The sequence below is a fragment of the Schistocerca serialis genome, chromosome 1 (genome assembly GCF_023864345.2).
Source record: "Schistocerca serialis cubense isolate TAMUIC-IGC-003099 chromosome 1, iqSchSeri2.2, whole genome shotgun sequence".
NCBI classification, from domain to species: Eukaryota; Metazoa; Arthropoda; class Insecta; order Orthoptera; family Acrididae; genus Schistocerca; species Schistocerca serialis.
The window spans coordinates 1,216,565,325-1,216,593,280 of record NC_064638.1 but is presented as its reverse complement, the minus strand read 5'-3'; the positions used below and the strand labels follow the sequence as shown (position 1 = coordinate 1,216,593,280).

The 27,956-nt window shown below is 38.9% G+C and overlaps 1 protein-coding gene across 4 annotated transcripts in view; it reads left to right on the top strand.

Annotated features, from left to right (window-relative positions):
- The window catches only part of LOC126419026 (toll-like receptor 2), a 171,171-nt gene that overhangs the window by 115,816 nt on the left and 27,399 nt on the right, over window positions 1-27,956 (top strand). For 2 of the 4 annotated variants that reach the window (XM_050086089.1, XM_050086105.1), the window contains one exon: window positions 1,560-4,233. The exons of 1 other annotated variant lie outside the window; for it this stretch is intronic. In XM_050086089.1, coding sequence (XP_049942046.1) covers window positions 1,560-1,844 — 285 coding nt within the window. In that variant the 3' untranslated portion in view covers window positions 1,845-4,233. Of the gene's footprint in view, window positions 1-1,559; window positions 4,234-27,956 lie in introns of those variants that run through there. One more of the 4 variants, XM_050086114.1, reaches the window with a different exon arrangement.

Below are 27,956 nucleotides of genomic sequence, written 5' to 3'. Positions count from 1 at the left end.
AACACCCGAATCATGTTAACGTCCATGTTCCCCCAATAGCTTTTTTGTTTTCATTTCGAATGCATTGTGAGCCTCTTTGCAAGGGAGTAAATACATTACTTTCCATTAAAATTGCTACACCAGGAAGAAATGCAATGATAAACGGGTATTCATTGGACAAATATATTATACTAGAACTGACATATGATTACATTTTCACGTAATTTGGGTGCATAGATCCTGAGAAATCAGTACCCAGAATAACCACCTCTGGCCGTAATAACGGCCTTGATACGCCTGGGCATTGGGTCAAACAGAGCTTGGATGGCGAGTACAGTTACATTTGCCCACGCAGCTTCAACACGATACAACAGTTCATCAAGAGTAGTGACTGACGTATTGTGACGGTTGCTTGGCCACCATTGACCAGACGTTTTCAGTTGGTGACAGATCTGGAGAATGTGCTGGCCAGGGCAGCAGTCGAACGTTTTCTGTATACAGAAGGGCCCGTAAAGGACCTGCAACATGTGGTCGTGCATTATCCTGCTGAAATGTAGGGTTTCGCAGGGATCGAATGAAGGGTAGAGTCACGGGTCGTAACACGTGTGAAATGTAACGTCCACTGTTCAGAGTGCCGTCAATGCAAACAAGAGGTGACCGAAACGTGTAATCAGTGGCACCCCGTACCATCACAGCGGGTGATACGCCATTATGGCGATGACGAATATACGCTTCCAACGTGCGTTCACCGCGATGTCGCCAAACGCGGTGCGACCATCATGACGCTGTAAACAGAACCTGGATTCATCCGAAAAAATGACGTTTTGCTATTCGTGCACCCAGGTTAGTCGTTGAGTACACCATCGCAGGCCCTCCTGTCTGTGATGCAGCGTCAAGGGTAACCGCAGCCATGGTCTCCGAGCTGATAGTCCATGCTGCTGCAAACGTCATCTAACTGTTCGTGCAGATAGTTGTTGTCATGCAAACGTCTCCATCTGTTGACTCAGGGGTCGAGACGTGGCTGCGCGATCCGTTACAGCCGTGCGGATAAGATGCCTGTCATCTCGGCTGCTAGTAATATGGGGCCGTTGGGATCCAGCACGGCGTTCCGTTTTACCCTCCTGAACCCACCGATTCAATATTCTGCTAACAGTCATTGGATCTCGACCAACGTGAGCAGCAATGTAGCGATACGATAAACCGCACTCGTGATGGGCTACAATCGACCTTTATCAAAGTCGGAAACGTGATGGTACGCATTTCTCCTCCTTACACGAGGCATCACAACAACGTTTCACCAGGCAACGCCGGTCAACTGCTGTCTGTGTATGACAAATCGGTTGGAAACTTTCCTCATGTCAGCACGTTGTGGGTGAGGCCACTGGCGCCAACCTTGTGTGAATGCTCTGAAAAGCTAATCATTTACATATCACAGCATTTTCTTCCTGTCGGTTAAATTTCGCGTCTGTAGCTCGTCATATTCGTGGTGTAGCAATTTTAGTGGCCAGTAGTGTAACTGGCCTGAGATGTATCATCACAGACATTACTGTAGTTACGGAATGAAACCGTTTTGGTCGCAGTGGTGCCGCTGGGAGCTGGAGTTGGCATCTGTCAAGGTGTCGCACCTTGTGCTGCTGGAGCTGACGCGGCTGGACCGGGCGTGTCTGCCGCGCCACCTGCGCTACCTGATGGACACCCGCACCTACCTTGAGTGGCCGCAGCAGCCCAAGCAGCAGGCCGTCATGTGGCGCCGTCTGCGCTCGGCCCTGGCCACCCCTGCAGTAACCGCCGCAGGCGCAGAAGAGGGTGAGGCGGGGACCACTGACGCCAATGAACAGGGCAGTCGCACTGCAGTCCAGGCGTGAGCTACAGCACATCAACACCCGTACTCTGCAAGCCACATTACAGTGTTTGGACGACGATACCACTGATGCCACCACCGTTTTGTCACTTCTCTGCTGCATTCGCGAACTGTGCATGGGAAGATTCATCTGTCGATGAATGAGTTCTAATTTCTGAGATTTCTTTCGTCATTTCCAGAGATGTACATGGGAGGAAATAACATGTTGCCCAACTTTTCCTTGAGCGCAAGCTCTAGTAATTTCATTTACAATGTTCTGCATCATACAAAAGACCCCTCTTGTAGCGAGAACCAACGTAGTTTGCATCTCCGTGACACTCTCACGTTTGCTAGACGATGCGCTCTTTGTCAGCTTCTGTCCCTTCCGTTAATCTTCATCGATAAAAAGCTTCAGACCAATAACAAGTAGGGTATTTTGTGGATGAATTACATTTCCTTACGGTTGTTCCACTGAATCTGAGAGTGGCACCTGCTTCCCTAAACATTATTTTATGTAGTCATTCTCCTTCAGCTCGTTCAGGATGGTTACTCACAGGTAATGATTGTTACTGTTTCTGGTGATTTTCCACCAGTAGCGTAAAAGAATAGTAATGGATCTCTTTGCCCATCCGCCCTCGTATTTTGTACATCGGCCATGCCACCTTTGCCACCAGCTTACATATAAAAGGCGCCTACTACCTTCAGGAGTCTCTAAGTGGCAACACCTTACAGCACGGTCTCTCTGAAGCCAAGCTTTATAGTGATGCGAGCATGGAGGACTCTAGCTCAAGAACACAAGCATCAGTAAGCATAATACTACGCGAAATAGGTCAGTGACAGAAAACTGAAACATAAAGAAGTCTGTTTCATTTTTCACTAGACCTCACTGGTATTGTAGTAAAAGTTAGTAAAAGTAAAAGTATTATGGCATAAGTAGCTGGGAAACACCGATGAGAAGGTTCAGTTTTCTAATTGGACAAGTTTTTCCAATCCTTAGCACCCACAGACAATTTTCCTGTGGGAAGTTTGAGAGCTATGTGCTTTGCAAATGTATCTGTTATGTGTGGTGACTGTAAGGGGTGTATGTATAATGCAGTCTCATGTTCCTGTTGGAGATGATGAGAGAAGGAAGAGTTTGAAACCTGTTGCCAGTATGTAGCCTGTCGAAGAACACCAAGGGGGTCGCCAACCTTAATGTCGCGAAACGTAATGTCCCCATCTGACACACGGGTCAGCAGCAACAGTTTCTCAAGTTGTTGCTTTATAAGACACTGCAGAGAGTTTTGTAATTGAATCCAGAATAGTGGCAGCAAGATTGGCGATAAGGGACTTCGGCCGGTCACCCATGCTGCCCCTTCTGTCATAAGGCCGAAGAGAAAGTCGTCAAGAGCATGCAGCGTACACCGATGGTCACCCTGCCAAGTGTTGGCCAAACACTTAGGTGATCTGATGGGAACTGGTGCACCCATCTCGGCAAGAACGCTGGTGAACAACGGAGATATTAACGTCTCCCGCCGTCCTCCCTCACAAACGTCTTCATGTCGATTTGAACTGTTGAATCTTAGTTCATTTATGCATTAATTCTCAATTTCTGCATTAAGACGTTTTCAAGTACCATTCATTGACTGATTGGCTTTCAGAATCCTGTGATGACAGTTACTGCCGTAATGTGCTGTTGCATATGTTGTACATAGCGCGTCAGTACTAAAATATTTACGTGACCAAACAGCTGACAAATGGCAAATGAAAATTTCCTAACTGTGAAACTGTGCAACAGTACATAAATAATCTAAAATCAAGAGCTAAACAGCACCTGCAATCATTCATCGATACTGTGTACCTGACTTCAAAGATGAACAATATTCAAGACTGAGTAACGAGTAAAGCATTTTTGTTCTAATGACTTTTGTTTATTTCTAACTATTTTTTGGCTTACTGGCCCATTTGCAGAAAACAACTGACTAGCAGCAGGTGTGCCCTCATAAACTTTAGCATTCTAGCCATATACCTTCTAATACTGTAATATTATGTATTTTAACTATTTATTGCGTTTAATATTGTCCATTGTGTAAAGTGTCGTTTACATTTCCCCAGTGTCTTGTATTTTCTTATATAACAATTAGTGTCTCTTGTGGACGCTACTCAGTTGTTTGCTGAAGATGGCCCTTAAGCCGAAAACTAGTTAGAAACATACAAAAAACAGCTTATATATTATTCAGCCCCAAATATGGAACTGTTTTACCAAGACGTGTTCGAAAATTTCAGAAACAAAATAAATCGCAATATTCCTCAGTTACAATTTCAGTTGTGTCTATCATGGAGATAACTATAAATACTATTTGTAATTTGCCAACTGAATGATGATTTTGTTTTGAACTAAACATGTTCCATTTATTTATATTAGGTATCATCAATAAAGATATTTTTTTAACTGAGAATACTTTGTTATGAGGCATTTTTGTTACTAGCAGCGCAGCTAAGTTACCATACTTTTGCAATTATAATATTGTGAATAAAGTTGTAGGGTTGTAGGCTACTTCCCCACCTAGAAAAGACACACCAATCAAACTTTCAAGTGATATCATGATGTGGCAAATGCTGATGAAACTTCATATATGTCAATTGCACACTAAAAACCAAAAAGATGTAACAGTTTCATATAGGTTGCAGATAATTTTCCTTTACTTTTGCCTTAAATGTAGAGCTCTGTCATTTGTCGAACAAGGCAGGTACAGATTCAAAATATATAACAATATTACGTTGATTGACGAGTTGAAAGTTATTGTTATATGCTAGAATTTTTTTGTTAGTGTGCTTGTCAATCACATTGTGTAAGTATGTCGCAGTGTAGATTTAGATTTTATGATCTTAGTTTTATTGGATGCTGAAATGTAGCTTATCAAAACATGTACTTAACGATCACAGTACTAAGCTAAATGGTATTTGCAGAACATTGAACAAATAATATAGAAAGTAGATTTATACGTAGAGCAGACCATACTGCCTGACACATGGTGAAGGATAATAATACACACTCCCCGTTTAAAAAATGAAGCATTGATAAAGGAAGGTGGAAAGGAAATAAAACTTTACACGTTGAGAGTGTATGTCAATATATTCGGTGATTACAAAATCGAATCAAATTTACAAAGAATTTGGCAACATGAAACCATTTATCAGTACGATGTTTCACCCCTTTGTCCTGGATGTATGCACTGATTTTGTTAAATATCCGTTGAATCCTGTCGTTAATGATATTTCTGATTTCTTTCCATCTAGAAGACAAGCGGCTATGGTTCATGACACCAAAAGTCACAGTTTTCCCTGGAGCTGTAGATTAGAATAGATTAAATGTACTTTTGGTTCCTATTAGATTAAATGTACTTTTGGTTCCAATGAATCCAGGACGTAGATAATCACAGTACACAAGAAAATACAATAATTATGTATAAAATAAAAACAGATATGCCAATATACTATCCACAAATCCCAAGATAGTGGTCCTCATAAATGTAGAATAAGTCAAACAGTCCTGAACATATTTAGTTTAACCTAAAACAAAAAACTCGTCACAAAGCCCATAAATATTCAGTACGCCCAGGTGCTTATGATAATTCTTAGGCATCATGCATCATCAAACAGAAAAATCACTTTTATAACACTTGCTTTCTGTAGTGTATTTGTACAGAAGTCAGATCTGATTTTATAAGCAACACATTCACATCAGTTCCTATCCATGAACTATGGGCCATGCCATCGTTGCGGAGGCTGGCATACATCAGCAATACAAATAGCCACACTGTAGAAGCAACCACAACTGAGGGGTATCTGTTGAGTGGCCCAGCAAACGCTTGGTTCCTGATGATAAACAGTAACCTTTTCAGTTGCTGCAGGGACGTCTGTTATGCTGATTGACTGATCTGGCCTTGTAGCATAAACCAAAACAGCTTTGCTATGTTGGTACTTCAAATGGCAGAAAGCAAGGGGAAAATACAGCTGTTTTATTTCCCGAGGAGAAGCAGCTCTACTGTATGGTTAAATGATGATGTCACCCTGTTGGGTAAAATAATCCATAGGTGTAATAGTCCCCCACTCCGACCTCTGGTCAGGGGCTACTCAGGAGGGTGTCATCAGGAGAAACTAAACTTGCGATCTATGGATTGGGCTGGTAGATCAGGAAATTTCAAATGGGAAAATGGTGGGTTAATGTCAGATACATTAGGAGTTAATGAAGTTCAGTGGCATGAGGAACAGGACTTTTGATAAGGAGAATACAGGGTTATAAACACAAAATCAAATAGGGGCAATGCAGGCGTCGGTTTCATGATGATTAAGAAAATGGAACACAGATAAGTCACAATGAACAGCATTGTGAATGATATTGTAGCCAAGACAGACACGAAAACCATACCCACCACAATAGTACAACTTTTTCACCCAACCAGCTCCGCAGATGATGAGGAGATTGAGGACATACATGATGAGATAAAATAAGTTATTCAGATAGTTAAGGGAAATGAAAATTTAATAACCATTGGGGACTGGAATTTGATAGTAGCCCAAAAAAGAGAAGAATGATTGTAATTGAATATGGACTGGGAGAAAGGAATGAAAGAGCCATCCACCTGGTAGAATTTTTGGTTTAAGAGTTATGAAAGAAGTTTGTATAGGTGGAGGACATGTGGAGACACTGGAATGTTTCAGATTGATTATATAATGGTGAGACAGTGATTGCGGGACTAGATTTTGAACTGTAAGAGATTGCCAAGGACAGATGTGGACTCTGAGCACAATTTATTGGCTATAAACTGTAGACTGAAATTGAAGAAATTGGAAAAACGTATGAATTTATGGAGATGGGACCTGGATAAACTAGATGAAGTGGTTGAGAATTTCACAGGAAGCATTGGGGAACGAGTGACAAGAACAAAGGAAAGGAATACAACAGAAAAAGAATGAGTAGCTCTAAGGGAGGAAATAGCAGAAGATCAGGTAGGTAAAAAAGTGAGAGCTTGTGGAAGTCAGGGGGGTACATAAGAGATACTGAATTAAGTCAATGAAAGGAGAAAATATACAAATGCAGTAAGTTAAGCAACCGAAAGGGAACACAAATGTCTAAAACATGAGGTTCACAAGCAGTGCAAAATAACTAAGCAGGAATGGCTCGAGGACAAATGTAAGGATTTAGAAGTCTACATCAGTATGGGATAGGTGACATTGCCTATAAGAAAAGTAAATAGTCCTTTGGAGAGAAGAGAACCACCAGTATGAATATCAAGAGCTCAGACGAAAAACCAGTCATAAGCAAAAAGGGAAAGCTCAAACCTGGCAAGTGTGTGTAGAGGGACAATACAAGGAAGTTGTCCCTGAAGGCAATATTATAGAATTCGAAGACGATGTAGATGAAGATGAGATGGGAGATAAGATACTGCGTGAATGATTTGACAAAGCACTGAAAGATCTAAGTCCAAACAATACTAAAATAGTTGATAACATTCTGTTAGAACTACTAATAAACTCGGAAAAACCAGCCATAAGAAAACTCTTCCATCTGGTGAGCAAAGTGTATGAGACAGGAAAATACCCTGAGTCTTCAAGAAGAATAAAACAACTCAAATTCCAAAGAAAACCGGTGTTGACAGATTTACCGAACTATCAGTTTAATATGTCATGGTTGCAAATTATGAACACGATTTATTTACAGAAGAATTGCATAACTAGTAGAAGTCGAACTCAGGAGAGATTAGTTTGGATTCTGGAGAACTTCACGAATGTGTGAGGCAATACTGATCCCACAACTTCTCAAAGAAGATGGGTGAGGGATAGGTGAACCTACATTTATAGCATTTGTAGATTTAGGGGAAGCTTTTGACAATGTTGACTGAAATACTCTCTGAAATTTTGAGGGTAGCAGGGCTAAATTCAGGGAGCAAAATGATTTTTACTAGTTGTACAGTAACCAAATGGCGGTTATAAGAGATGAAGAGCATGAAAGGGAAGCAGTTATTCAGAAGGAAGTGAGACAGGGTTGTAGCGGGTCCGTGATGTTGCTCAATCTGTACATTCAGCAAGCAGTGAAGGAAACAAAACAAAAATTTGGAATACAAGCTAAAACCCAGGCAGAAGAAATAAAAACTTCGATGTTTGCCGATGACATTGAAATTCAATCAGAGACAGTGAAGGTCTTGGAAGAGCAGTTTAATGGAACGGGCAGTGTCTTGAAAGGAACATTTAAGGTGAATATCAACAAAATAGAAAGGAGAATGACTGGATGTAGTTGAATTAAATCAAGTGATGCTGAATGAATTAGATTAGAAATGAGACACTTAAAGTAGGAGATGAGTTTTGCTACTTGGGCAGCAAACTAAATGATAATGGCAGAATTAGAGAGGATATAAAGTGCAGTTGGGCAATGCCACGAAATGCATTTTTGAAGAAGAGAAATTTATTAACATCGTGTACAGAATTAAATGTCAGAAAGTCTATTCTGGATGGATTTGCGTGCAGTGTGGCCATGTATGGACGTGAGACGTGAAAAAAAAGAGAAGAGGTTTTGAATTATGGTACTATATAATATTGCTGAAGATTAGACGGGTAAATTACGTAATGAATGAGGAGGTACTGAACAGAACTGCTGAGAAAAGAAATTTGTAGCACCTCCTGGCTAGAATAAGGGATCTATTGGTAGGAGACTTTCTGAGACACCAAGAGATCACCAGTTTACTATTGTGGGCAAGCATGGGGAGTCTCGTAGAGGGAGACCAAGAAATGAATACATTTAGCAGATTCAGGAGGAGGAGTTTGAAGCAATTGCTCAGAGATGAAGCAGCCAGAACAGGATACGGTCGCATGGTGATTTGCGTCGAACCAGTCTTCCTTCTGGAGATCATGACAACAACAACAATAACGCGCCTGTCACTTGTGCTAAGAAATTAATCGCTTGAGTAGAAGGACTTGGTCACCAATAAATGTTTTAGGCCTCCTTACAATAGACTTCATCAGTAGTAAAAAAAATTTATCGGAGCTGGTAAGTTATTGAAAATCTGTGTTCCTAAATAGTGGCCACCTTACTCCATCAAAGTAAGTGACTTTAAATTTCTATGAAAATTATTCATATTTCTAGTACTCATTTGCATGAAATGAAGGGTTGATTTCTAAAAGAGATATTTTTATTGAGAAATTTGATTAAGGAATTAATATATTCGGAAGCTATAATTAGTATTTCAGGGTCCTATAAGTGCTGTAATGTAATATCAGCGGCAGTTCCCAAAAGATGTTGCTTGACGATATTTAGTCTAATTTTTAAATCACCAAGAACACACACCACTTTGCCTGTTTAAGACTTCTTTATTGACTTCAGCTTATCAGCCATCTCAGAATCATCACATCTTTGCTACCAATGAATAAACAAAAAAAATTTTAAAGATATTACATAATGCTATCAGTAATGAACTATAACTATTAACGGTCTTGGCAACTTCATAAAATATAAAAATTCCATTTAGATGCATCACTGTTGCCTTTGCACTACTCCCCCACCAGTAACATGGTTACGAATTAATACATGGTGATTAATGAATTTTCTTTAAAAAATCAGCATAACATTAACATAAAACAATGAAAAACATATTTGAATGACAAAACATATGATACAAAACAATTACAAAAACTTTTTACAATGTCTCGTATGATATTTGATTAATTCTCCGCAGAGACAACTGCTCTAAGAATCGAGGTGGGAGCCTTATAATCCGTCCTGACTTCGATACTCTGATATTTGGAGATGGTTCCTCTGTGGGATGTTGTGGTTCAGTGTCCTTGGAAAAGTTTGGAAGTTCCTTCTCTGATTCCCATTCTTCTTGCAGGAGATAGGCTGTTTTAAGTCTGTCCACTGACACATTTATGTGTTTGCACTTCCTTTTAATATTTTTCATGTCTTGAAATGACAGGTAGGGGACCATCATATGTAGGTTCTAATGGTTTTCTAACCCTGTCACATCTCAGGAAGACATGGGAACAGGTTTGCAGATCTTTTGGAACAAATACTGATCTTGCTTTGCTTTGTGCAGGCCTACTAGGTTTCAGATGAAGCATTTGCTTTTGCAAATTAGACGCAAATGAATCAAGGTCAATCTTTGTAGTGGTCTCTTCAAAAAATTCACCAGGAAGTCTTATAGTTCTTCCATATACCATCTGTGCAATGGAATGGTTCGATGTTTCTCGCACTGCAGTGTGCAACCCCAATAGAACGTTAGGCAGAATTTCTGTCCGATTAGAACTGTTATGGGCCTTGAGTGCAGACTTCAGAGTGCTATATAGTCGCTCAATTTTACCATTGCATTGAGGATTATATGGCCTCGTGTGCCGAATTTTCATTCCACATACTATGAGTAAATTATTGAACAACTGTGATCTAAACTGTGTTCCTTGGTCAGTGATTACCTGTGATGGTACACCAAATCTTGCAATCCAGTGCTGGTAGTAGGCTGTTGCCACTTTTTCAGCTGAAATATCTTCGAGTGGTATGACTTCCATCCAAGACGTGAAACGGTCAATACAAGTTAAACAATAAGTCATGCCATTAGAAGGAGAAAATGGTCCGATTAGGTCCATGTGTACAACACTGAAACGTTCATCAGGTTCTTCAAACTTCTCTAGCGATGATTATGTGTGGCAAGTGACCTTGGCTTTCTGACAACTGACACAGGATTTAGTCCACTGTTGGACATCACTTTTGATGTTCGACCAAATGGCTCTGCTACTCAACAGTTTCACTGTTGTCTTTATGCAAGGATGAGCTAAATCATGAAAATGGAGAAATATTTAATGACGAAAAGGTTGAAGAATATAAGGTCTGATATTTGCAGTGGATGTTTCACACCACAATGTTTTCCCTGATGGAAGTTGATATGACTTGAAGTTTAAGGAGTCGTTCCCTGTTCAGAGTTTCTGTAGTTCTTGATCTTGCTGCTGGTTTTTGGCAATTTCATCATAGTCCAGTATTACCACTTCATCAACTCTGGATAGGGCATCTGCAGCAATATTGTCATGGCCACTGACATGACGAATATCGGTCGAAAATGGTGAAATGTGCTGCAACTATCTCATCTGTCGAGGAGATGCCTTATCATTGTTTTGCTTGAAAGCAAATGTGAGAGGTTTATGATCAGTGAAGATTATGAAGTCCCTTCCTTCCAGTAAATGCTTAAACGTTTTTACAGAGAGATAAATTCCCAGTAATTCTCAGTCATAGGTACTGTAACCCTTCTGTGATTTACTCAGTTTCTGCGAAAAGAATGCAACTGGTCTCCAATTTCCATTTTCCAGTTGCTAGAGCACAGAACAGAAGCAATATCTGATGTGTCTGTACATAATGCTAGGGGTAACTCTGAGTTAGGAAAAACCAATAATGTAGCATTTGCTATATCTTGTTTAGATTTCTCAAACATTTTCTTTGCTTCTTCAGTCCACTGAATTTGTCTATTATCCTTCTTTCTTGCTACCTTAAGATAGTCATGCAAAACAACTTCAGTCTCTTCCGCATCTTTAAGGTAGCGACAGTAGTAGTTGACAATGCCAAGAAATCTGCGGAGCTCATACAGTTTTTCAGGTAACTTATACTCTAAAATTGCTTGGACATTCTCAGGTAGTGGACAGGAACCCTCTGATGTTACCCAGTACTCCAGGAATTCAACTTCATTTACTCCAAAGGTTGATTTTGATATGTTGATTCGAAGTCCATAATTAGACAATCGCTCCAGGACTAGTTTCAGGTGTGTTCGGTGTTCTTCAATACTGGATGAGGCGATTAAAATGTCATCAAGATAAGGAAACACAAAATCTAGCCTAAACATAACTTCATTAATGAATCGCTGGAATGTTGAAAATGCATTCCGCAGGCCAAAGCTCATGACATTAAATTCATACAGACCGAATGGTGCGATTACAGCTGTTTTGTGCTTATCTTCTTCGACAATAGGTATCTGATAATAGGCCTTAAAGAGATCGATTTTAGAAAATATGTTTTTGTCTTGAAGAATACAATGGAAACCTTCTATTATAGGTACAGGATAACGGCCTCGAATTGTTCTTTCATTTAACTGTCTATAATTTCCACAGGGACGTATTGAGCCATCCTTCTTAGGTACAATATGTAGAGGACTTGCCTATGCGTATTTAGATGGTCTAATGATGCCATTGTTTAACATGAATTTAAATTCTTGTTTTGCCATCGCCATGCGCTTTGGGTCTAATTGTCTGGCCCTAGAAAACACAGACGGGCCTTCAGTGGTAATATAGTGTTTGACATCATATTTAATTTCGCTAGGTACCAAATTAGGTTTAGCTATATCTGGATACTGTAACAGTAGATCTGTAAATTTTGTGTTTTGGCTCGTGGTGCTCAGGACATTTTCCTCTGAGGTTGACATTGAACTTGGTTAAATCATCTATTTTTCTTTTATTATGGACATCTACTAATGATTGAAATTTATTCAAAAAATCGGCACGCAATATAGCTTTATTGATCTTCGCAACTATAAATGGCCATTGAAATTGACGTCGCAGTCCCAGATCAATAGTACGAAGTTCGATTCCGTATGTAGGAATTTCGGTACCATTTGCAGCATACAATTTATATGGTGAATCACCATTAACATTTGCGTGAGTGGGAATTACATAAACATCCGTCCCACTGTCGACTAAAAATTGCAATCCCGTTTTTTGGCGGTTACAAATAAGCGGGTTTTGCGGCAATGGACTTGGGCAGCAGAACTTGCCGCTAATTCAGCTGCTGGGTCGCGTTTCCCTTTTTAGTCCAGCTACAGGGAGGTGTGCATTTTTCAGGCTTGCAGTTCTGCCCAAAGCGAAAGTGGTAATAACAGTACTTGACCTTGGGGTTGTATTTATTTCGAGACTTACTACGACTTCTTTTACATTGACTCTCACAGCTTCTGTTACGAGACCTGCCTCGATAACCAGTTGACAGCGCGGCCATTTGTTGCTCTAGCCCCGAAATTCTTGTCACAAGTCACTCATTGTTATCGAAACATCCTGTTTGCTACAAGCACCAATTTTTGTGACGAACAATTCGTTACGGGGATTTATTTCTTTTATTCTATCAGCCATTATAGCCACCTTTTCGAGTCCCTCGTCATTGACAGTTAAAATGTTCCTTATACAGTCCGGAAGTTTTTCTAGCCGAAGTGTCTTTAGGACTTTTTCTGACACATCTACACCTGCCAAAGCTTGCATTTTGCGTAATATCTGACTAGGTTTTTGGTCTCCCAAATCAGTTCCAGTGACTAATCTCTTAATATGCTTATCTTCACTTTCTTTGAAAATATTCAGTAGACGTTCCTTAGCCAACGAATATTTATTCGCATCTGTGCCGCAAATAATGTCCCAAATATTGTCGATGTATTTTGGCTCTAATTGTGACACTAGGTGGTTAAATTTAGTTTCTCCTGTGACAATTTTGCAAATGCTGAACTGAGCTTCTACTTGATAGAACCAAATTTCGGATAGTCACTCCAAAAAGGCGGAATTTTGATGCTAACCTTGTTTGCTTCCAGGTGATCTTCGGAAACGCCCCCGTTTGTCGTCATATCTTCTTATTATCACGTCGGGATCACCAAATATAACTGCTGTAACGCAATATTAGCGACAGTTCCCAAAAGATGTTGCATGACGATATTTAGTCTAATTTTAAATCACCAAGAACACACACCACTTGGCCTGTTTAAGACCTCTTTATTGACTTCTGCTTAGCAGTCATCTCAGAATCATCACATCTTTGGTACCAAAAAATAAAAAAACAAAAAATAAAATGTTAAAGATGTTACATCATGTTATCAGTAATGAACTATAACTATTAACGGTCTTGGCAACTTCATAAAATACAAAAATTCCATTAATATTCATCAGTGTTGCCTTCACAGTCCCAAACATGCGTCTGCAGTACATTCTTGAGCTAACATAAAATATAATTCATATTACACTTTACTGGACTCAGAAAACTTTACCTTGGCTTGTGCAGTGACATAAAAAACTGATCCCGGATGACACTACAGGGTGAAAGTATGCGAATTATGCTTTTTATTTTTATATCAGCTCTGTCTGACAAGAATCGCACCGCAAATGGGCACTTCAGCAATTCTTGATGTGATCCTCCTAGCTGAATCTATTAACAAACTGTAACCCTAGGAATTTAATAATATGAGGTACATCTAGTATCTCTCGTCATAGTTTAGACGTGTATTGGCGGGAAACCTCTTAGACGTTATGAAATACAACATCGTGTTTTTACAACGTTTAGTGATAATACTTGTTTGTTTATGTCTCACCCTATGTACTACAGTAAAGCAATGAAATTTGTGTGTGTTTTCTTATAGGAGACTGATAGTATGTGATGTGTATAAACGTGAAGAAGCTAACCCGTAACGTCAAGTATAGCAACGTAAGTAGCTTAAAAATGGTACTCAGACAACTCAACTGCAACACAAATTGTCGATGGTCTGATTGAAACATGTAGATTTGAAATATGATTGAAATTATATAACTGACAGTAATTTGAAAATCAACTGTTCGAATGGGAATGGCATGTACGCGTGTATGTTATCTCGTCGCTTATCCACTTTGTCCTGTATGGAACTTCTCTGACTGCGAGAATGTAAATTGTCTATAACTTTAAACCAAACCAAAACTGCATGAATTCACGCAACAAGGAAACTAAATTTGATGCAGCATTATTTATTTGAAATTGGCCTTCTTAATAAAACAAAACCTGATCAGTTTGAAAATAATAGTCCCTGTGCTTAAAGAATGATGTCCATGACGTAATAAAATTTCTTTCCCTTATCTGCGCAGTGGTAATGCTGCTCTCTGTTAGTACTTTAAATTGTATAGGTAGTAGTAAGTTCGTCGTATTCACGATTTCCTCTTCAAAGTAACATACCGTACTTATTATTTAACACAAAATGACATAAAAAATTTAAGTTTTTCACGAGTTGCTAGTTGAGGATATGTGTGAACTTCAAATGACACGACGAACCGTCTCGTTCTGCATATGGATTCAAACCCACGTCATGCAGACTAAGCAAAGATTTCGTGACTGACGGAAACTAACAGTTATTCCTGACTAGGCATACAGAGAGTGATGTACCTCGATTTTAGACAGTATCAGTTAGGAAACATCAACTTTAAATTACATAACGTAAACATTTTTAACGGATGCGAATTCCTATCCAGCATCTATTGTCCCTGTTAACGAACTACGAGAGATGTTAAATATTGCTTCTTCACTAGTAACTTACTTGAAATGCCGTGAGGCAAAGCTTTGTGTTGGACAGGGATTCGAACCCAGAACCTAATCGGATTGTTATCGAAGCACAATCAACTGTGACGTATCGGATTTTCTCGGCAGTAGCAAGATGTTTTAACTGAAATGACGAGACGAGACATTAATTTTTTCCTCTTCAGGACTCCAATCCAGCACCTATCGCTGTTATATTCTAGAGAAAACGAACGTTAAATGTGGATTTGTTACACCAGCAGCGACATGTGAGCATGTTTGAACTAGGAATAATATGACGAAGAGATCAGTGCTGACTGGTAATCGAAACCCACACATACCGTTTTTGACTACACACAAAGAGACGTCAGCTACGGAATTTTCCTCCACCAGCAGCTCCGAATAACATCCTTGAACTTTACAGTGATCTCTCAGATAGTTCTGTGTCTCACTGAGAGTCAAAAAGATATCGTTAGTATTGACAACGAATGAAAAACATTAAAAATCAAAATTATTATCCACCAGCAGATAGGTGTTCTCATGCTAGATCTTATTTTACTTGTACTTGATTTAACTACAGACGTTGAATAATCTGGTGCTGGACTATGATTTGAATTCGTATCTCCTCTCTCGAGGATCTGAATCTCTAGGAACAGTATAGTTCAGTCATTTCGTTCCTTTTTCCCAAGACTGCAATCTTCTCTAGGTCTCCTCCAGAGGTAAGTATGTGGGGTCCGATACTCATCCAGTACAAAAATATTCATAATTTCATTTCAAGCCCTATCACGTGCACACCGCCATGCTAGTGAAAATTAATATTAATTTTTAAAGCCGGTTCGTGTTTTGCCAATATTCGCGATAGGTGTCGTTTTCCTGCTCAAACACGCACACGTCTTACTGTTGGTGAGTAACCGATTCATACTTAAGCTATATTCGTGGATGATAAAGAAGGACGGTAGGTGTGCTGTCCGATTGTCGCTGAGGCACAAAAATTTGTATCCTTATTTTAGATTTAAACACCTAGCAGCTAGTAAGAAAAACCGATACATAGCATTTGATTTTACTTAGTTAACAATCCGATTACGTGTTGGATTCGTATCTCCATCGCAGAACTTCACATCATGAGCTTCATCTTTAAATGCATGCACACTTTGTTACTTCTGAATGGGGGTATATCAGACATCTTTCGTTGTTAGTTGACAGAGACGAAAGGGTCTTGATAGGAGTTCCGGTTTATTACAAAAACTGTTGTCTATTATTTTCAAGTTTGGATTTGGTTACTGATATTGGCGAAAATTTCCCTAATTCATGACTCTTCATTGCTAGTCAGCAATATGATTAGATTAGATTTGATTCGATTAATATTTATTCCATAGATCATGAATACGACACTTCGTAATGATATGGAATGTGTCAGTTTGATGAAAGATTTCTTTACATACAATGATGCAATTTCCACACAACAATTATTAACTCTCTATCTCATTCTTTTTTATATTTCTGTCTCTCTCTCTCTCTCTCTCTCTGTCTCTCTCTTTCTCTCTCTCTCACACACACACACAAACATTGATTTTTATTTTTATTTGTTTGTTGTGCACTACTATCAGCCATGCAGGAAAACATCCATGAATGAATTTCTTAGTTTTGAGTACACTTACGAAAGGAATGTAAAAACAACCAGAAGGGTTACTGATTTATGATGCTTAGTTTACAGTCAATTCTGAGTATTATTAGTAACTACACTCCAGACCCTAAACCTAGTTACAGAAATGCGAATCAGACGCATTACGTATTCCAGGCTGTGCCAGCCGTGTCTTTCAGATGCCAGCTATAGTCACTTCCCAGCCCTCTGTAGGAATATAAAAGTTCGCCTTCTTCCTGCTGGTTCTGTAACTGAGATTTGGCAAAAAGGCAAGGTATGTTTGGCAACTCTGTGATCGACGAGTTACTTCCTGGTGTTTACGGAATTAAGCCTCAAAGTTCACTTGATTTTACCTACCATTTCCATTGAATAAACTGAGTTATTGAGATTTAACAAAAGATTGTAAATTTGCGGTTGTCAGCCCAGGAAAGTCGCTGCACGTGGAAATTGCAACTAATCGTGTCCTTTAAATAGTGATTTACGAGTTCTAGTCAGTATTGGCCTCGTATTAGGATTCCCAGAAACTTACGTTTTTTGCTAGCTCTGTGGTAACATATTGACCTGTAGAAATGCGTCTGTTTTGGTTCGCGGTTACAGTCTCACTGACTGTGACGTTTTTATCCCTTCTGTGAAAGAGCTATAAGCAGTCAGATAAAACATCGATAAGGAAAATGCAAGAATATACTTTCGGCTCATAGTGCAATGGTGAAAAACTTACATTGCCATACAACAGGCGATGCCTCTTTCCGTTGCTGACAAGCAAATTTTGGGTTTCTAGAAATACATAATCTTATTTATGAAATGCTACATTTGCATACCTCTTGAGTATGACTCAGCATACCAATTAAACACAGACCCAATCGAAATCTAAGTGAGTACTATTTTACTAATTTGGTTCGATAGAGGCACGTTTGTGTACAGATACTCAGCTTTATTAAAACAGGCTTTGGTCGTAAGGTTATCGTGGGTAGTTTTATTTCATTTCTTATAATACAGTGCACAATTTTCATAGGGTTTCTTTTAGTCTTGTTTAAACAATAGTAAACATGAGTGAGAAATTAATCATCAACGATATGTGCGAATTGTCTAATGTTACCTATAACAGTCTGATAATGTACATGCAGTTTACTGATTACATGCATGTAGAATTCTTGTTCTGAGTTAAAGCTGTCAAACAAGGTTTGAAGAAGAATAAGATGCCATCCCACACGACAGCTAATATAGAAAATACTTTTCTGACGTATTTTGGCACGATGCGCTCTCCCCATACATAATACAAAAGCTTCGAGGTGCATGTGCTGCCTGGCCATCTATTAAACCTGAAAAGAACAAAATGTCACAGTAGTTGCCCTTTTTCCACATAAGACTATTTTGGGTTGAGAAGTGAAGGGAATTATATTCAAAGTTCCATTAGATTGATAACTTCCTCAGACAGGAGAACTGCGTTTTGAAAAATGCACCAGTAAATGTATGTGAACGTTTTGTCTAGGGTGCAGTACACTTACCGTTACACTATTAGCTGAACAGTAGACACAGCACCTCCAAAAGTCAAGAACAATTCCTCCAGAACTTCCGCATTCCACAGTGTTGTGAGACACTGCATCTGGCCAGATGTAGACTTCTGAGAGACAGACAGTTACAGCTTTTCCCTTGCACTCCACGACGTTTTGAAGAAACAGTTAGAACAGAGTAGCTCAAGTGGAAAGGAACACTCCCTATTTAAATTTCTGTATCCTACACTGTTGGCAGTTCTGTGTAGACGGCAGTTACGTGATTTTATTTCGTTGGTTACAAAATAGATTCGAATGTATGCACTGGGTAGCCGAGACAGCTAGTTCATGGTGATTCGGTCAACCAAGGAAATGAATGTACTGAACTTGATGCAAACCACTACAGGGAGCCTGCGTGTCAGAATTCTCATCCAGTGTGGCGCAACGGCGTTACAATAAAAAAACCAGTGACAGAGAAGAGGCTTTGGTGGTCTGTTGGATTGCTGATAGATTCATATGCTCATAGTCTGGGTTCGATTCCAACTTCCGCCAATGATTTTTGATAGGGAGAGACAGATTAAATTATCTTCTGGCTACGCCAAGTGAAGAAAGTATAATGGCATTGGGGTCTTGCAACGGATTTTTACGTGCGTGCGTGTGATGCACTAATTGCGACGGATTATACGTTACTGCTGCAATGCAATTTCTTTTATAATTTTTCTTCACCTACCTCTTTACAGCGGTAGATCTTCGCACGTAAACTCCTGACTGCAGCTAATTACGTGATCACAGAGAAGCAGTGTTGAGGGAACTGTAACCTCATAGCTACACGCCGGAAGCTGCTATAAGTAAAATTTGCTGAAAATTTTCTATGTACTTTAAAGAAATGATTCGGAAAGCGGATGTCACCCGTACTTTAAACATGAAGTTCAAATTTAAACCTTCAATAGCTCTTTATTGCCATTAAGGAAGATCATCAGCCCACATTTACGAAAATTACTAAAGTTTCTGCTCACAGTTATCACCATACCTGAGACAGCCAGAACTTTTACCTTCCCAAATTCCGAAACCAATTACTTGTAACACAGTCAATGATCGGCCAATTACTTCTGCACACGATATTCAGTGGTTGTCTTTAGTAAAAGTTTATGGTCGTCATAAAATACTCAGTAAGAATATACTCAGTACCGCCACGCTATATAATTCAAAGTTCACTCGCGATTTTCGTCGGAACGAATTATCACAACACTCTAAAGTTTTCATAAACAGTTTCTGGTCACTACCAGATACCATTAACACTGCACCATAACGTGGAAATCATCCCAAGACTTCATCTTAGACATCAAGCAAAAAGTCACATCCAGCACAACCGCCTCCAATCTAAGCTAACTCGCGACTCTCTCTCTCTCACTCTCCCCACAGTCAAAACTCTATCTCCTCGCCAGGCGGCCAACCGTCTCGCTTCTCATTGGCTGTCAGCACTTACAGCCAATGAGAACTCACTTCTAGGGCGTGGCTCGAGCCAAAATCTAGTAAGCACCAACCACTTCTCTAGGCTTATTGACGTCATCAAATTAAGTAACACAAAACTCTCTAATTAAGTAAAGAAAACAAAATGAGCCATAAACTTTACTCTCTATCTGGAAATTTATTATGTAGTCGCGAATGTTCTGGCTGTCTTATACATAAGCATACATACTTGGACATCCGACATTCACTAGTAGGGGAACCACTAGTGGATTCGTTCCCCCGTTACAGAGTTGGAACACTTGCCAGTTCCTATAGAGAATTGCATGAATGATTTTTAATAATGCAGAACGTCCCACATACTCTCACACACGCATTCTCATTCACACGCACCCTAACACACAATACACATATTTACTTAAAATTCTTGAAATTATTATTATAGAAAAGTCACAGAGGTTTTCTGAAACTAAAAACTTTCCAGATTTATAATATGAACACTGAAAGTGTTATCAGATCATCGTACATAGTCACTAAAGGTGAACTATTACATCACTGTATTTGTTTAAATTCTGTTGGAAAATTACGTTTTTTTTATGGAATTTTACTAACTTCCAAAATACAAATATTTTTGATCTCAGACTTTGATATATTGTTTTTCACAACAGAAGGATGTACATCAAATATGACGTTCCTCAGGTTATTCCTTTATTAGTTATAATATTTTTAGTTTCGTATAATGTAAGTGGCCTGCGAGCGCTGCTCCACTGCTTTCACACACGCAGCTGCAACAGATGGTTGTGACGTTAGTCTGCAGTACACAACTCGTCCGTTACTAACCGTATAATACTCTACCAGCTTACATCGCAGCCCACATACATTCTGAAGTGAAGCTTTTAATAGACGAATTGGCGATCGCGCACTGGTTGTGACGCCACACACCTCCTGATCAACTAAAACTTTCAATTTCTTAACAAATTTTTGTTTCTTAATATTTTTCTATTAAAGATTACTTTAATCGTTATTATTTGTCACGTCTGGTTCTGTATATATTTCATTCATCAATATCTAGGGCTGATGTCCTACAATCAGTTAACTCTAGACATATATGTTAAATCATCATTACTAAAATAAAAAAGTTAGTCTTCATATTTTTTTTACAAGTTGCTGAAAAGGAAACAAACCTACAATACACTCTTTTTACATCACACACACACACTAACAACATAATCGCTTTGGTGAGCGTCACCTCTGAACACTTACACTTTTCACTTCTGCTAGCACTCGTTGTCCGACTCGGTCGTGCTTTGGAGGTCCATATGAGTCTTATGCTACTACAACAAAAACTTAGCTGGTCTCAGTTTCCACCCTTAAATGCTACGTCTTAACCTAACACAGTAACCCTCTCAAAATTATTTTAATCATAGTTTTCATGACTCTTACTGAATAACTCTACTTTTCCAAGTCATCATGCAAAATTTTCTTTCCAATATTTCCATTTACAAATACCCTCTTTTTTTTTTTTTAGTTAAAAGTGAACTAACTTTCCCACCAGCACTACCAAAATGGCACATTTAGTGTTAATTTTTCTTCAATTTTTTTCATCGCAATGAATCAAACAAGTTACTGTTACATATAAATATATACAAATTATTTCTAACAAATAGTACACAAATACACTTCAAATTTTAGCCAGTGATTATGGGTCTCCAAATCCAGTACACCACGTAACCTTACAAAACACAAAATTATTCATATATATACAATTTTTCTCCAGGCAATTTCCTGCAATCTTGTACAAGAAAAACAACATCTGAAAACACGTGTAAACACTACACATTCCTTAAAACTACTAATCTTAAAGTTGTTCTGTTGACTTCTTGGGCACTTGAATGGTTCAGATTCATATATGGGTTCCTCTTGACTGAAGTCAACTTAGTGTTTTCTAGCTAGCCTTTTGCTGCTCTGTTACAATAATCTCCAACTCAGATTTCGCAAAATTCAACATCAGGTTTCTCTAGTCACTTTCAGTATTTGTTACATAGTCATATCCACACTGCACTCACTCAGGTTAGTAATGGTTAATAACGTCTTAATTTATTCTGGGTCACGTCAGGTTCCTTCTCACTTCTCTCATTTATACATCCACCTGTTTTTAAGCTTTGGTCCCGTTTCGTTTACTTACATTACCTCACTCTATTTACAAACATAGCCTCTCCTTCTTTTACCAACATTGAGCAGGCAACACCTTGCCTCTCACTCCTTTGTTTATTATTATTTAGCAGGCAACACTTCTACTGTTCTGTTACGCATTACCATCGTTTTACAGCCAGCCTTGCTGCTCTGTAATTATTTCCTCTCATACATTCTTATTGAAACATTTTCTCATTACCTTACACAAATATTCTTCTTACAACATATTACCATTATTTTACAGACAGCCTTGCTGCTCTGTATCATTCCTTAACCTCCCTTACCAAAACAACCTCCCGAGGTTCTCACGCCATTTATTCACATACTTAATACTACGATTGAGCAGGCAACAACTAACCTCTCACTCCTTTACTGACATTATGCAGGCCACACGCTGCCTCTCTTCCCAAAACAACCTCCTGGTACTCTCTCTAACGCTAGATAGTGAAGAAAGAAAGAAGACAGTAAAAAGTTCTAAGTGAAATGAAGGGTAAGGTTGACAATACGAATGAAAGGAAATAGTATTCTCATACGACTCAAGACCTAGTGCTCGTCAAGTACTTAACTCTGCAAAGAGTGCAAAGCCCTCTGAAGTTTTCTCGTCTCTGACGCTCCTAGACAGTGAAGAAAGAAAGATGATAGTAAAAAGTTTTGAATGAAATAAGGGGAAGGTTGACAATACGAAATGAAAAGAAATAGTATTGTCATACGACTCGAGACCTAGTGTTCGTCACACACTTAGCTCTCGACTCTGCTCTCTTTGTACATACTTTTTCAGGTCAATGATATTTCTTAAGCCTAGCAGCTTGTGAGACTTTACAAATTCCAACCTGTAAGCATTACGGTGAGGCTTCTCTATTATTCTAAATTGTCCCACATACTCGTCAGTAAACTTTTTTGTTTCCGAGGTAAGTTTTTTGGACTTCTCCATGGTCTTTATTAGTACTAAATCACCTATTTGGAAGCTAGTAGGATTGGCTCTAGCAATCGTGTCTTCTCCTTCTTTCCAGTGCCTTCTTCCTTATGTTAGCACGTGCCAGTTTCTTCTTTTCGATAGCTAAATCAGTAAGACTATGGAATTCTACAAGATCAAACAAGATATTATTTGGCCTAATTCCACACATTAGTTCTACAAGTGCAAACCCTGTGGCTTTATGCTTAAGATGGTTAATGACCTCCTCAAAATATTCTGTATAGTTCGCCCGTGCAGAATGTTTCTTGTGACAGTGAGTCCTACATAACCTGTTTAGTTCCTTCATAATTCTCTCACACATATTGCCTTGAGGAAAATAAGCTGAGATTTTAATATGCTCTACCCCACATTGTTTTAGGCACTCCTCAAATTTCTTAGAAATAAACTGTAGCCCATTGTCCGATAATATAGCTTTGGGCACTCCTATATTTACAAAGTAATCCTTTTCCAATTTGGTTACTACTACTTTAGAATTAGCTTTCTTAATGGGGTAAAATCTAACATACTTGGAGAAACCATCTACCATTACGAAAACATATTCACAACAACCTCGTGACACTGGTGTGGCCCAAATAAGTCCACAGCTACTAAATCCAGTCGATTCTGTGATTGTACAGAATACATCTGACCTTGAATAATTTTATTGTTGGCTCTTACTTTCTGACATCGGTCAGATGATTCTAATCGCCGTTGCACCCTTCTCCACATATTATTAAAGGTCACTACTTCATTTAACTTAGCAATACACTTACGAGCTCCATAGTGTCCGTACTTATGGTGTATATAGTCAATTAATACATCAACATACTGTTCTGGAAAACAGATTTTCCAGTTCTCCTCAGTACTTTTTCTACGCCTAAATAAGACATCTTTATGCACCTTGTAGAATACAGATAATTTTGAAAAGTCAGAATGACCTAATCTTCTTTTCACTAATTTAATACTGTCATCTTGGTTTTGCTTCTTTCGCAGATTCTTAAAAACACGTTTGATTGAACCATCATCCTGCAACTGCATGATTGCCAACAATACTTCATTACATTCTTTATTACAGATGGAATTCCCCTCCGGTCCATTGTCTTTCACACTTCTTGGTAAGGCATCCGCCACAATGTTCTCCGAACCCTTAATATAGATCATCTTATATTTAAATTGTTGTAGATACAGGAACCATTTCCTTAATCTAGCATGCTTAAGTTGACAGGAATCTAGATAGGTGAGGGCACTATGGTCAGTGAAGATTGAAACCTCATGTTCCAAAAGGTACTTCTTGAATTTTTGTAAGCCAAAAATAACAGCTAATGCCTCTAGCTCGGATATACTATAATTCTTTTCCGCTTGTTGAATGGACCTACTTGCAAAAGCAATGGTGTGTACTTCTTCTTTTCCTTCTTTCTCAATTTGAAACAGTTCAACTCCCAATCCATATCCACATGCATCAGATCCTAAACAGAATGGTTTCGAAAAATCTGGGTGGTTTAAGATTTTACTATTAACTAAGGCTTCCTTTAGATCTTCGAAAGCCTTCTGACATTCAGTAGTCCACTTATATACTACATTCTTCTTTAATAGTTCTCTTAGGCAAGGAGCATTAAACAATTGGCCAGACACAAATTTTCTGTAAAAACCAAACAGACCAAGCATCCCCTTCAGTGCTTTGCATGTTGTTGGTGCAGCATAGTCTCAGATAGCTCTAATCTTCTCTGGATCAGGCATGATACCTTCTCTGCTCACTACATGCCCGAAGAATTTTATCTCCTTCTTTGCAAAATCAGTTATACCTAATTTTAATTTCATGCCCCCCACTTTTATTGCTTTCAATACCTCATCTAATAATACACAATGTTCTTCCCACGTTGGTGTTCATATTAAAACGTCATCCACATACACTGTTACCCTTCTTAACAAATGGTCCCCTAACACTTGTGACATAGCTCTTACAAAGGCACATACACTTACATTTAGTCCAAATGGCACCACCTTGTATTGATAACATCTACCTTCAAATAAAAAGGCCGTATACTTTCTTGACTCTTTGGCTAAGGGAAGATTCCAATATCCACAGGCTACGTCTATGGATGTGAAGTACTTTGCGCCTTTAAACTACTGCAGCAGTTCTTCCACATTTTCTGATCTGTCACTCTCAGGTAATACTATTTTATTCAACGCCCGAGCATCTAATACTAATCTAATCGAGCCATCCTTCTTTGGTACTATTACCAGCGGGTTGCTGTCAACACTTATAGCTCTTTCAATGATTCCCCACTGTAGCATATTCTCAATCAGGTCACGTACCGCTTCCTTGTGCACTTCAGGAAGTGCAAAACGGTTTTTTGAAGAAATTGGCATCCTTTTGCTCTGTCAAAGAACACTCGTAATCTTTAACTAGCCCTGGCTGATCTGAAAATACTTCTACATGCTTAGTTAGAATTTGTTTTAAGTCATTCCTTTGTCCCTCATCTATTTCGCTTAATTCCTGTAATTTGTCATCAATCCTCTCTCTGACGCTATCCAGCTCAGACGGATCCACTTCTTTACCTCCACCGTACTCATTGTAGCGTTCCATCAGTTTTATGGTCTTGCAAATACGGATTGGAAAGTCATTCAGTTCTGTATCGTCACATGGTCTCTTACCTATAAAAGATATTGTTATAAGGTTACCATTAATTCTAACCATTACATCATTTGTCCCGAAATTTACCCATCCTTCATGTTTACTAAGAAAATCAAGACCCATCAGCATGTCTACGATTAGTCCACTTATTACTAAGAAGTTCTGCTTAATTACTACCCCCTTTACAACTATGGGTAGGAATACTTCTTGCTTTACCACCTTCTTGGTTTTTCCTGTTGCTACAATTATATTTAAGCCACTTACTGGCATCTTTACTACTCGTTTATTATCTGGGAGTCCATTCACAAAATTTTGTGACACAGCACGCACCTCTGATCCTGTATCTATTAAACACTTTACCTTTTCATTTAATACACTTAACTGTATTATTGGCTGTCCTAAGTACTCTTTTCTGATTTCAGGTTTTACTTCGTCTAATAAATCCTGTACCGTTTCCCTTCTGTCAAAACCTGTCTTCTGGGTGGATATCACATTCACGCTTACAGGGTCTCTCTCATGCTTAATATTATCCCTATTATTAGTGGCAGTTCCTACCAGTCTGTATACTAGTGCTAAATCGAAACATCTCTTTAGTGTTTCTCTTCCTTTACTCACCTCTGTTTCTGCGACCTTAACCCAGGTGTCGTCAGTAATATATATATATCCTCCACTTCTTCCTTCTTCTCTTCTTCTTCACGACCCTCAACTACTTCAAATAACCTATTAAGCACATCTTTGACCTCTGCTTCATTTCTGTTTCCACCACTGTTAGACACATCCTCATCTGTTTCGCTGCGCAGTTTTACCTTCACCTCCTGATTCAAAACCTTATTATCAGTACTTACTTCTTCGACAAGCGTGTTCTTTTTCTTATTGTTAATATTACTGTGCCCCATTAACTCTACTTTAATTAATTCTGCTGTCTCTTGTTGCTGCCCATTATTCCTCCCTTCTTTTATAGCAACTATATTAATGCTAGGTGGTTTTACTGGTGCCTTTCTTATGGATGGTTTTGCCAGCGGGTTTAACTGGGAATGCCGTTGTCTACGAACGCTAGCATAATCGTAGACAGCTATATGTTTTCCGACCGCGGTGCGTCACCGCTAACTGACGCCCTTCGCCAGCTGGTTGCGTGACCTCCTGACATATGTTGGCCGTCTTCGTACTGCCCCTGGTCACTGACCCGATTATCATATGTCCTGCCTCTCCCTCGTAACCTACCTCGATATCCGCCTCCTCTCTGCACACTCATTCTGCTTATGTTTACATCGGTGCGATTGTCATTCTGCCTAACAAGAGGGAGCTACTCTCTTCTCGCACTTTCCCCCTCTTTCAGTACTGATTCAGTGCGTTCTAGATATTGTACAAATTAATCTACATTGTCTCTAGGAGCAGATATTATTTTATTCTTCCAGTTCCAAGGTAACTTATTTTCTACTCCCAAAATGATTTGCTCCATTTCTACTTTATTATTATGATAGGATAGAGTAGTTACCCACCTTTGTACAAATCTTTTTATTCCTTCTTTCTTGGGGTCGTATTTTTCTCCAGACCAGAAACGGTTAAGCACATCCATTTGCTTTCGCTTACCCCAGTACTCCTCAAAGAAAGCGTGTTTAAATTCCTGTAATTTAGTATATTTTTCTGATTCATGCCTCCCCCATTAGGTCTGAAGTAATAAATCCGATCTTGTGCTTATCACTCCACACTTTAGGCAAGATATCCTCAAAGTCATTCCAAAACTCACGTGGATGTAAACTTTTATTGGGATCAAACTTGAGAAACTGTCGATGGGTGACATAAGCAATCTCAGTGGATTCTACTATTCCACTAGACATAATGCTACCACTATTGTTAGTAACACACTGTTCAACTTTTGTTAGCCGACAGTCATGCTCACACAATTGCTCATTCATACTTTCAAAGAATTGATTAATATGAGTTTCCAAGCCAGTGGCTTTATTTATTACCTGAGCCCCACGTTCGTCACACTTATCTTTATTTTCCTTCAATTTACATTCTAAGGCAGCGTGATTTATTTCACTATAATTGTCTACCCCTTTGATGTATTCACGAGCCTTGACTATTTCTGTATTTACATGCACTTTAAATTGCTAGTGTTCATCAGTAACTTGTTCGATTTGTGTAGTTAATTCACTTTTTACTTGAACAATAGTTTGCGTAGATTCCTGTTTAACCTGATTCATTCCAATTTTTACATTATTACTAAGCACTGCCATGTCGTGCTTCCAACAATCTCTTAGATCTGAAATTTTTTAATCCAGCTTAGACTCTATTTCCTCACGCATATTACTCATTTTTTACTCTAACCCACTCATTTTTTAATCTATCTCAGAACCCATTTTTGTCATATCAGAACCTAATTTCGTCATATTAGCTTCCATCTCCTCACTTAATGAGGTACCCATTTTCGTCATATTAGAATCCATTTTCGTCATATTAGCAT